At 45.3% G+C, this 12,364-nt stretch overlaps 1 protein-coding gene across 5 annotated transcripts in view; it reads right to left on the bottom strand.

Moving 5' to 3' along the window:
- Window positions 1–12,364, bottom strand: part of CSMD2 (CUB and Sushi multiple domains 2) — a 211,829-nt gene that overhangs the window by 44,150 nt on the left and 155,315 nt on the right. For all 5 annotated transcript variants that reach the window (XM_085518154.1, XM_085518153.1, XM_085518155.1 and 2 more), the window contains 8 exons: window positions 11,207–11,410; window positions 10,557–10,681; window positions 7,523–7,619; window positions 6,797–6,901; window positions 4,321–4,439; window positions 4,157–4,226; window positions 1,379–1,495; window positions 884–1,093 (listed from right to left, as the gene is read on the bottom strand). In XM_085518154.1, coding sequence (XP_085374280.1) covers window positions 884–1,093; window positions 1,379–1,495; window positions 4,157–4,226; window positions 4,321–4,439; window positions 6,797–6,901; window positions 7,523–7,619; window positions 10,557–10,681; window positions 11,207–11,410 — 1,047 coding nt within the window. The remainder of the gene's footprint in view (window positions 1–883; window positions 1,094–1,378; window positions 1,496–4,156; window positions 4,227–4,320; window positions 4,440–6,796; window positions 6,902–7,522; window positions 7,620–10,556; window positions 10,682–11,206; window positions 11,411–12,364) is intronic.

The raw sequence follows: 12,364 nt of genomic DNA, 5'->3' as shown, positions 1-12,364 counted from the left end.
ATGGGGCATGAACAGGACAGCCGAGACAAAATTAATGTTTTCAATTAAGTATGAGTGGTGGCTTTTATTGCTATTTCTGGGGAGGCAGCCTGTTGTCAGTCCTTGGCTACAGCACACGGCTGGAGACACGCTCCATCTTTCCCACTCCTCAGATCTCCCTCCCAGGCAGCACTTGGATCACTTGGCTCCCAGCTGCTGCACAGCAAAGCCCGTCCTAATTATCTTCAGTACGAAGCACGTGATCTGCCCTTGGCGTCCTTTGCCTACATTGCCATACACCAAAGTCAGGTGGACAAAGAAGTCCAAAGGATGTTGCAAAGACCCCGCTAAAGGCAGCGCTGTGATCAACAGGAACAAAAGTTCCTCCTTCAACAGGATGAAGTCTCACAGGCAGCCCCAAGCCCCACTGCCGTACTATTTAGCTATTTCCTTATTAGCTCAGTCCCCTCCACTAGCCTGCCTCAGCACAAAGCTAAGCAGCAGCTGAGGATGGAAGGGACGCATTTGAGAGTTCTCAAACTGGACTTCTCAAGCTGAGACCAAAAATCAGCTGCAAAAATCCAGAGCAAACTCACAGCTCTTTGCACATGACAGTTGACAGAGCCAAGATCTAAGTGAATCCGGCTGGAATTAATTCAAAGACAGCTCGCTGTCACAAAGCACTCTAGGAACATTTGCTATTTGCCGTAGGCATAACTCAAGATGAACAGATTCCAGTTATGAGGATTAAGCATGGTCTTCATTTAACACCTTTCCACTCATTTGGATTAAGCCCTCATGGAACAAACGCAACAGAACAGCAGCAGCTGCGTCATGCACCCTCTCTCTCCCAGCACCCGGGGACAGGATTGTCCCACTGCTGCTTGTTCAGTGGCCTCCTTACCTTGGTACTCCAGCTTGAAGCCTGGCTTGTTCTGCGAATGGTCGCTGTGGAAGTACACAGTGGTTTCATGAGATGTGGACAGGAGGGAACCTGGGATTTCGGTGCCGCTGAAGCGCCCGATGACGTTGCTGGTGTCGTACGGCCCATTGCGCACTTCAACAAAGTCATGGTTTGGCTCAGTGGAGAAGTTTAGGAATTGAACGTGAGCACCTGGGGAGGAAGAATAAACAGTTTGCTTTCAAAGATATCCACCAGCCTTGGAACATAATACAGCCTGGTCAAATAGAAACTGCACTGGAGGAAAAAGGTGACTGTCCTGTTAGTTTCAGCCCAGATGAGGCTATAAATGCTGTGGTTCCAGACTGCTTGAATGCCAGTGCACTCTCATCACTTTGCCTGACAGCAAAGGAATTATGAAGGCAAACACACAGCCACACAGCCCTCTCTCTTGCCAAACTGCACATAGCCAGCTCACACCAAAACCAACTGCCTCACCAAATCCCACTGGCAGCAATATCCTCCATGTGCAGTCCAGGTTGCTGGGATAGTTTCCTGGAAACCCTGGGCTCAGGAGGACTCCTTCCATCTCCTCTGCTGTTCCTCCACACTGGGCTGTAAAATCAACAGTGTTAATGGTCAGGATCACTCGCAGATCTCTCTGGACAGTGGGTATGGCCTATCAGCCATGTTGGAAATAGAGAAATCAAAAACTTGAGAAAAAAAGGAAAGCCTGCCTTTGAACCAGCACACATTTGCCAGGAACTGAATGGCAGCATTACTATTGTATGTGCCTTTCTTCTGTCGTCAAGATAAAAGCCTTGACCTGGAGATACACTTTTGGTGACCACAATGGGAGAGACAGATTCAAGCAGCAAGGGGAGACAAGGACGGTCTGCTCTCCCTGTGGACCCCATAGCAGCGCACATCATGCACACTGCACTTGTTTGAATTTTTAACCACCACAGAAATTACTGTGAAGGAAAAGTCTGATCTTATTTTGACTCCATTTACCTCTGCTTTATCTGGTTAACTCATCTACCTAGACTGCTATACTTGTCACTCTTGAGGCAATTACTGATAAATATAGAACAGCGTGTTTGCACACTGACTGAAGCAAATTCCCTACCAAGAAGTGATCCGGAGATGACACAGCACACAAAATATGTTTACAAAAAGCATCACATGAAGCACAGATATCATCTTCTCAGGTTTATCTAGATGACCTCTACCTTGTTACAGTAATACCACCTAAAAGAGTACACCCAGGTGCGCTCCTAACACATTCTGACAGCAGAAGTACAGCTTCCTTCTGTCCAATATCTCTCTGTCTGCACTTGCTACTAATGAGGCTTCTCCCAAAAGTTTCCTCTTCCTTTTAATGGCTCTTTAGTAGTACTACTGCTAAGTTATTTAGGAGTCAAGCATCTGGATGAAGCAGACAAAAAGAAAATCAGTCCACTGCCAAGGAGGCAAGGAGTTCTCTGAGCAGGGGAACGACAAAGCCTGGGTTCCTGCATAGCTGGTTGGCAGCCAGAGTGGTCTGGCAGTATTTAGACACATTGATGCACGACTCGCAAAGGACAAGGAGCCCCAGTGCCGCTAGCAGCCCCTCCAAGGACTATGTCACTCGTAATGATCTGCACTTGGCTGTGGAGACGTGTTTATGCGTCTCCGAAGCTGGATGACCTTTTTCAGTCAAGTGTGATGCAAGCTAAGAGATAGGAACAGACAGGCAGACAGGTGTTTGTATCACTTAACCACGACTGCCCCAAAGCAGAGACCCTGAACTAAATTGTACTGGTGTTTACACTGTGACATTGCCTACCAGGCACAGCCCAGCCAGGCAGAATCCAGCTGAACAGCATGACTGATGCTGATCAAAAGAAAACAGAACAAAACATGAAATTTGTAGTTGCTCAGCTTGCCGCCAACCCCCGGTGCAATACCGGGATCCTCCTCCATGCTGGTACCCCCTACCTTCATGCTGAGCTGAAGGGCTTCTGGTTTCTCCTACAGCAACTCCCAGGGGCGTGAGCCCTTTAGCTCAGACATTCTGCTGTAACTGTCTCTGCACTTATTGCTGGCCTGAAGATCATCAGATGAAAGAGCTGTTAGCTCTTATAATTACTTTAAAGCAAAATGATGTAAGCTAAAACAGCAGGAGCTTGAAATAACTGTTAACTAAAGCTATTAAATGCATAAATGTCTCTCTCAAAGCTGTAAAATGTGCAATATGAATATTAAATATCTAGATTTGCTAAAAGCAAAATACTGCTTGAAGATAATCCAGTAACTCCAGCAAGTTCCTTTCACCTTTGTATCTCTTCCCTCAGGGTTTGCTTCTGCCTCAGTGGAAATTAATTGCCTGGTCCTCCCTTCCCAGGGCCTGAAATGTTCAGCAGCCTCAGCCCATGGGGTGTAACAGGCAAACAGAAGACCCAGCCCTTACTGGTCATGGAGGAGCTATAAACACCAAAGTGAGGACAGCAAGGCACCAGGTGGTGCAGTTTGGAGATACTGGGAGGAGAACAGTAAAAGATGCAGTTTTTGGTGACATCATGATGCTTTTCCAAAAAACAAATGAACCCCAGCCTGCAGATCTTCCCCTGACATGTAAAAAAGAGCCAACAAAAACAAACATCTGTGATTCTGTAACAACTCTCAACCCATAAAGACAATCTGCTTCCAGTATAAAGCAGTTTCAGCTTTTCCCTTTTGAATGAGTTTTTATTGACGAAACCATTTTTGTGTTTTTACACTTGATACCATAACCACATTTTAAACATTTAACATTAGGCATTCTGGGCGCCCCATAGGTTTGACTACTGAAATTTCCCCTTGCAGCTAATAAAGATTTTTTCACGCTTTATCTCACTTCCAGAACAAGCTGCATTTCTCTGACTCACACCTTCACAGAGCTCCTGTCCTCCCTGCCACTCCAGCAGCCCTCAGCCAAAGGGATGCACTTGAAAGAAAACCTACTGTACTGTGCTCCTGGCCACTGTGCTGCCCTACCATGAAGAGGATGAAACCATCAGCTGCAGCACACTGTGGTTTATACAGCCACTTTTAAAGGACCTTTACATAGGAGGCTGAGAACCTGAGTGTGTCTGGAAATGCAGAAGGTTAAACTTGAAGACATCCTGCTCTAACAATGCAGCTGGTCAGTCTGGGCAGGAAATCTTTCCCCATTTCATAAGCATCTGATTTACAGAGATTTTTAGAAGGGCACGATAAATATTTGCTAAGGAAGAAGAGCAGGAGGAATCCTACCAATGCAAAGCGGAGGGGGGTAGTTCCAGCGCCGCACAGTGCCGGGCATGCAGGAAATGTGAGAGTGTCCCTGAGGGAGAGAAAAACCGGACAAAATTTGGATGTCTCCCTCCCAAATGTCTGTCATTATCCTTTTGTGCAATAAAAAAGCTCCATTCCTCTACCTGCAGTGCATAGCCTGGCTCACACTGGAAGGAGACAACGTCGTTCACCAGGTAGCGCTCCCCAACCTTCAGGCCATTCCCAGGAACCGGGGGCTCTGGGCAGCTGGACAGGCCGACAGCTGAAAGGCAAGAGAGGGGTGAATGCTTTGGGAGCAGGGAAGGGCAGATGGGAGGAAAGCACACGCCTTCACTTCACCCCAGGCCTGATTACCAACAGCCTCTGACCAGCACTGACACCAGGTGAAAAAGTCTGGATTCTCCCCAAAGACAGCCCAGAGGGATCCTGGACACAGTGGTATACACATCCATTGCCTTCACTTCATCTGGAACACGCTGTTCTTAATGAAGGCATCACTAATCATTTTGTGATTAATGCTCAAATCCATTTCTGACTGAACATTAATGGCTCGACCAATGAGCTGCATCTGCATCAGCACATCCATTCCCAGGGCAGGTTGACTCATTCTCAATGGTTCAGGAATCAAAACTCCCATCACCGACCCTCTTCATCAGACGTCTGTATTCATGGTATGTTGTGTATTCCTTTACTGACCAGGCAGCATTTGATGAACGACTGGGGAGGATGTGTGAGGGAATTACCCATGTTGCCCCTTGCTGGCAATTTAAAGGACATATTGTGTTTGCAGAATGCAATTTGTCCCTTCCTGGGTAAAAGCTGCTTAGTTTCGTTCTCCTACCCGACTCTCCCTGCTTTCATCTACAGAATGAATTTCCAGGTGCTACAAAAAGCAGTAAGCGAGGCCAGACTTTGACAGCACCCACAGAACAGCCCACAAAAATGTCATTCAATCCCATTTCCACCTGAGCTACGATTCTGATCAGGAAGATCCTGCTGCTGCCACAAGATTACCTCTCACACCTCTGCAAGGCTAGTGCTCTGCTCCAGCTCCTGGCTGCAGGCTGAGCCCAAAGCAGGTGAAGAAAAGGAGAGAGGTGATGGTGATTCTCCTTCAAAACTCTGAGTCATGCTTCCCAGCAAGAAAGCTCTTAGTCCCTGCCCCCCCCAGGCTGAGCTGCCTGACCTTCAGAGAGATAGAGAGAACAGCCCTAAGCAACTTCCCATTCTGATCAGTAGACACTGAGCTTCATTCAGTCCTATATACCATGAAATTTCAGCCGTACAAGCAAGGCAAAAATTGCTTTACTTTCCATCTGCCCTGAAAATCAACACCTATTAATTTTCTCAGCCAAGAAACCAAACAAACCTGGCAATCCCAAGCCTCGCAAAAACCTGAATGTGATTGTTGCAGTGCGACAACACAATCCTCACAGAATTTATTGGTTGAAACAGAAGTGGGCAAGAAGCAGAGTTGCAGCAGGAGGATTTCTGTAACAACACACATTTCCCAAGCTCCCAGAGAGCTCTCCAGTGCACACCTCTCTCAGATCTTCTCGGCTGCTGTAATTTTGCTTGAGCCATTAATATGCAAGGTTTCCATCTGCAAACACAATAAACCTGGAAAGCTTACTACTAGTTGGCCCTCTAAAAGCACACGCAGTCCCTGTAGTCAAACAGCTATGCCATTTCTGTGGATGTTGTACAAAACGAAATGCACTTTCAAATCTGTTTTCTACTATGGAAAAAATAACCAGAACACTGGCTGGCTTCAGAGACGAACACAAGATTTGTGATCAAAAGCAACTGTCAGACTTGGTGTCCAGCAAGAAACAATTATGTTTGCATTGCCCCAAGGAAGTCTGCATGAACACGATGGCAGTCCCAGCACATCTCTCATCGGCTCAGCATCTCTGCTACCAATGCAGGGACAGAGCCAGCCCAGCACCATGCATTAACCAGTCCTCTGAGAGTTACATGTGTACCAGTGGAACAAGTTCAGCAGGAAGAGCTCCAGGATGGCCAGGGGCTGCAGCACTGATTCTGCCGTGAAAGGCTGCCCAGAGTGTTTGTGCAGTCTCCATCCTTGGAGTTTTTCCAAAATAGACTGCATAAAGATGCAAGTAATCTAGTTTTATCTCATAGCTGACCTTGCTTTCAGCAGGCGGCTAGATGAGATTACCTCCTGAGGTCCCTTCCAGCCTGAACAATCCTATGAAGATCTGCCTCCTGCAATGACAAATACTGAATGCCTAGGAAGGACCACAAAGAGCCAGCAGTCCCTTCTAGTATCTGGCAAGCACCGTTTAGGCACTTCCCAAGCTACAATTACAACACTGTGTTGAACAGGCAAACCCCACATGAATTTTCAGCACTTTGGCTTCCACTGCTCCTGCTGTACTACAACACAGGAACAAAACAGTGTTGCCAAGCCACTCTGTGACCCCATACATCCTCTTCTCCATTTACATTCACTACCTCTCTGCAGTCTGAGGGGGACCTTAAAGCTCACCGCCCCTTCCCCACCCTATGCAGCTTCCACTTCTACAAGGCAACAGCTCTGTAGCCATTTCCCCACTACCCAGAGGAACTGTGAGATCAAGGCTGTATTGCTCTTACTTTTGTATTCCAGGTGAAAGCCAGCAGCAGAGACACTGATATCCGAATAGAAATGCAGATAGAGCTGGTTTGAAGTGCTGTTCAGCAACGCAGGCACTGTAGTTCCTGGGAAAACAAGAGGTGCACAGAGATACTGAAGAGGATTCTTTTTTCCTCCTTCATATCCTCAGAGACTTGCTGCAGAAGAGGCTAAGAACAGAAAGTCCTTTAACTTAACAAGCTCTGTTGGTTTTGATCAGGTTCTAATGAGGCCAATTGAGAAATACCCAAGGCCTCTCTGCAGTGGCCTTTTCAAAGTATAATGATGAATTTCATCATGTGAAGTTTTACCGCTTACAGACCAGACAGACTAAAAGCACCGAGAAAGGAGCTGCTGAAGGGAAACAGTGTGGGTGGAGCTCCAGATTCCTTCTTCCAGCTTCTCCACCCCACATTCTTGCTTTCCTTTAAGCATCTGATTTTGTAACTGCAGCATCCCACTCAAAAAACAAAAACCCCAAACCAATGGCTTTGTTTCCAAGACTCTCAACATTTCCTGCAGGCATAAAATGTTCAAATGCCCAATTCAACAATGCATGATTCCCTTTAAGCACATGCTTAAATCTGTTATGTCTGTGAAGCAGTTAAACACATGCTTAACTTTATGTATGTGCCAAAGTCCAGCTGATGCTAATTGAATTGAAGCTTGCATGATGCATTTAACTGAACATGATGTTGAACACATACCAGAGAAACTTCCCAGCATGGTGGCTGTGTTATCTCCTCCATCAAACACTTCCAGGGAATCCCAGTTCTGCTCAGTGACAAAACTGATCACCTGTATCTGAAGTAATAATGGAAACAAAGGGGGAAAAAAGAGATTCATGAAGACTTTTGCAGTATTTTCACACGAAAGCAATCACTAACCTCCAAGAAACCACTACATGAAGGAAACCTCCATTATATCACAATATCTTTTAATCCAATGAAGCTCTTTACAGTTGTCTTGCTTTCCAGCTTTTAATTCTGCTGCTCAGTACCACTCCTGGGTTTGGGGAGAAAGGTTTGGTAGCTCCAGCAGGTAGATGTGAGTTTACATCCACCCTCACATATCTGCTTACTGGAGAGCCTCCATTCTTTGAGGTCTCTTTGGATGGAGATTTCCTGCTAAGCCTGATGCTTCTGATCTCAGCAGACCTGTTGAATTCAATGGAATTACTCCCTTAAGCACTGAGCTCAGCAGGGCACTTTTGCTGGACAGAACTCTTGGAAGAGACTTCAACACGCTGGAAATCCAGACAGGATGCTCACATGTGCACTCATTCTCTCCTCTTCCCTCTCATTCTGTACTTACACATCCACTCCAAAAACCCACTTTCCTTTTGCTCTGTTAAACACAAAACACATGAAATCAAATCCCACGATTTTTGCCAATTTAACCTTCTTTCTCATTGATTTATTCTGAATGATAAAGCAGACAAAAAAAAAAAAAAAGATAAAGTTCCAGCAAAGTTTCTTTCAAAAGGAAAAAAAAAACAAGTATTCATCTAGCAGAAATTGCAATGACCCCTACAGGGCCATTACTGCTGGCACTGACCACGTCAATACCTTTCAGCCTGTATAATTACACTCCTGTTGTGACTAACATCATTGAGAGGCCATGGACTGAGAATGTGCATTTTGTTTGCTCTTACATTTTTTAAATTATTTATCCACCCCCATGTCCCCAACTTAACGGAATAAACATTTTTAAGGACCTAATTCAAGTCTGACATGTGGATTCACAAGGGATCTGCATCTATTTACTGCCATGTATATAAATTAATTCACCCAGGAAGGTTTGCTACAGGAATGAATAATTCATGGCAGAAGTGCTTGCTCATACACTGATTACATAAAAATCCTACTAGCGACTCTTGGCTACTAAGAAAGCTTTAATTTCACCTCCTCCTCTGATTTACAGCTGTTTAACCTTTAATTGTTGTACAAAATGAGGGTAAACTGATGTTTGAATTAGTATCTAATAACCCAGAGCATGTTGCATGCAGCAGTGGGTGACCAGGGTGGTGCGTGCAGGGCGAGCTGATCGCAGCAGGCCAGGTTCCTCCCATCAAAGGACTTCCATGGGAAGTATCAGAACTGGTTTGCTGTCAGGGAAAAGATCACCCTGAATCCTGCCCATGTGTAAGGGCAGAGCTGGGTGGAGGGTAAAGCTGGGATTGGGGTTGGACACTGCAGAGCTACCCAGAACTAGAACTGGAACAAGAACACCACTCTAGAACTGGAAACTCAGCTTCAGGTTTGACACTCAGCTGCAGGATGCACTTTTTTTCTTGGCTATTTGCTTGCACTCTTAGATTCCCAAGCATCTACTTCCAAAAGCTGTATGTAGCAGGAGGGAAGAATCCTTTAAAATGCTTCTTTGACATTACATTTTCTACTTCAACATGCAATAGCTGCATTTGCACAGCAAAAGAGGTGAGAAACAAATGCTTTTAGCAGCCTGCTGTAATAGCTGCTTTTCTCTAAGCTCAGCAGATGTACACAAAAACAGCTCCATGGGCTGAGAAACTGACAGCAAGAGTCTGCATTCAGAACACAGCAGTGCAAAATACAGACATTTATTTACATCACTTTAAAAATTAAGTGAATTATCACCTCCTGATCCCAGGAGTTCTGAACAACTTGCAAACTGCCTCAATTGCTGAGATGTTTAGCTGAGCTAAATGGATCCTCCTGCCATTTAGGGGTTTGGAGCATGGCTAAAATTTCAGATGAATAGAAAGAAATTGACAATAAGTGCTGAGGGTTTTGAAAACACAAGGTTAAATGGCTTCAAAAACAGATGAGAGAAAATAGGAATTTGCTGGACCTGGCAAAGGGCACAAGCTGGTGTTCCAGGCTTGGCCATCATGCTCCCCAGCTCTCACTTCAGCTCTGAGTTACACTGGTGACATCACGTAAGACCATCCCTGCAGAAAAGCAGAACTGTAATCCAGCAGCACAGAGCTGATGTTTCAATATAACTGGTGAGAGAAGCACAATATGGCAGAGAAGGAGGAATCCACCTGCAAGTCTTTTGGCCAAACACACAACAGAGAAATAAAAGCACTTTGGGAACAAAACCCTTGCAGACAAAGAGGTGAAAAGAAGACAGAAACCCTCTGTTAATGAGAAGAATGAAGCTATAAAAGAATCCATCTTCTCTGCATCAACTGATGCCAGTGTAATGCGTGGTGAGATACCTTCTGTAGGGTGAAGTGCACACATGCTGAATGGGAACATAATCTAAACCTTGGTCTCTAATGTTGGGCTTAATTCTCACCATCCTTTAGCAGGCAGGACTCTTTCTGCAGAGAAACGATAAGGACCACACAAAACCTGGAGAGCCCATTTACCTGGAGACAATGAACAGCAAAGCTCTAATTGTATAATCATACTGCTGTAACTCTGCTGGCAGAACAAAGCTGCACCGGCAATCTGAGCAAGCTGCTCTTCCTTGGTACAGCTTACAATGCTTTCAAAGTTGCATAATGAAAGAGTATAAAGGTATTTGCCCAAAATATCATAATTATTTTGTTACAGCAGAACAGCCACATGGTTCCAACTATTTCTCATGGAGAGTGCCTCCAGGAGGCAAAAATCCATAGGAATATTACCCACTTACGGCAGCTGCAGTATAAATGAACATCTGATTCCAGAGAATTACACATTCAACCCATTTCTAAGTGCACTAGATGCTGTGTTTTCTCCTTTCTGTATTGTGCTGCTAACTCAGTACCTGGATCCCTGCTCCCTCGGGGACTGATATCTTCCACACACAGTTGAGGCTGTTCAGGTACGGCTCTGGGAAGCCAGGGGAGAGGATGGTGCCTTTGCGCTCAGTCAGATTTCCACCACACGGCACTGGAATGAGCAAAGCAATGCTTGAACATGAAAGGGTTTGGCTTCTATACAAGAACACCCTCTTTAAAGTATTTATTCATTGGAAAAGACAAAAAGAAAAACCACAAGAAGAATTGGATCACGATTTAAGGACATGATTAGTAGGAATAATCTCTTTTCAGTAACTCTCCCAGGTAACTTCTATCAGCAGCTGCAAGCAGTCCTGATGTGAGGGCAGCACAGAGTGTTTCAGCATGTGACCTTGTTCAGGACTGCTCTCCTCTGAAGAAAAGGAAAGCATTTTCAGATCCTATTTACACTAGATGTTATCCTCGGTTGCAGAACTGAGAACTGGATCCAGTTGTCCTTTCTCAAATATTCAAGGCTAACCACTCTTGTTCATGAACAGGCCTGTTTGTACGTGCAAGGTAAGAAACAGCTTTCTTGGTTTTCTTCTAACCATCCCAAAAGATGTTGCTTATTTTCCTAGTACAAGTAGCTGTATCATTTTGCCTTTTGCTCACCCCCCAGGCCCAGGACACCTACCCACACACGTAGGTACAGAGACGTTCCACTGAGCCAGTGCTCCAGGCATGGTGAGGCACTCGATGCTGCGGGAGCCTTGCAGGACGTAGCCGGCGCTGCACTCAAAACGCACCACAGCCCCCACTGCAAAGTCGCTGCCCAACCGCCGGCCGTAGCGTGGCTCTGGGACTGAGCTGCACTGCGTGGCACTGGTGCGAGGAACCGCTGGCGTGGCACAGGAACCATCAGCAGATGAGCGTGCAATTGCAAAGCAAAAGGAGGGAAAAAAACACACACACACAAAAAACATGAACAGGATGGTTAAAGCATCAGTACATCAGGAGAGGAGTACGGGCAGTTAGCTCTGTGAGGACAGAGGTCAGCTTTTGGCTCTGTATTTGTTCAGCACAACCTGTGCCAGAGCACAGCAAAGCCCATGGTCAGGACCAGGAAGGGCAGGCAACGCAACCTTGCAGATGCAAGTTACCTTTCTCTTGTTGTCAAGTTAAAGATCCAACAAAAATAACATAAGAACTTGATGATAGTAAAAGCCCAAAGAGTGGCTGAATCCAAACGTAACCAGTGGGAAGAAAAAAAAAAACATTGCAACCAAACTTCTGTCAATTCAAGTGTTACTTGAAATAAAAGTTTGTTTAAAGATCAGAGTACGTACTATTAGATCCCAGCTAGGAAGGTCAAAACTGGGCATTCCTCTTGCTTTTACTATTGCAGCAATCACTGAGGAGTGTGCAGCTCATAACTAGCACACAGGAAGGGGGAAGTAATCTTTACTGATTCCATTAAAATATTTGTTCTGGCAAAATCTGTAATGATTACTACAAAATCCAAAACATGCCTTACTTCATCCCTGGAGAAGGTACAAGTAGTCCCTGCTGCCCGAGGTCCCTTTTACAGTAACAAATGTGAATGCTTGGCTGAATCACAACTAGACAAAACATGTGGGTGAGAAAAACACTTCTGTTTTCCCACACTTCTGTACATCACTTTCTATTTACTACTTTAAAATCTCTAAGTGGGACTCACTCGATGCAATGCAAGCTGTTACTGAAAGGATCAAAGGGCAAAAGTTTGACAGCAGGAGACCTAAGCCTATGACACGCAGAGAGGAAGGATTTTACAGAGCTGCTAGACAAGTGTTCAGCTGCTTACGCTGAGAAA

Source organism: Coturnix japonica, chromosome 17, assembly GCF_054131305.1.
Source record: "Coturnix japonica strain WE chromosome 17, WE-NBRP24, whole genome shotgun sequence".
Classification (NCBI taxonomy): Eukaryota; Metazoa; Chordata; class Aves; order Galliformes; family Phasianidae; genus Coturnix; species Coturnix japonica.
The sequence above is the reverse complement of the archived record's forward strand: the minus strand, read 5'-3'. Positions and strand labels throughout refer to the sequence as shown.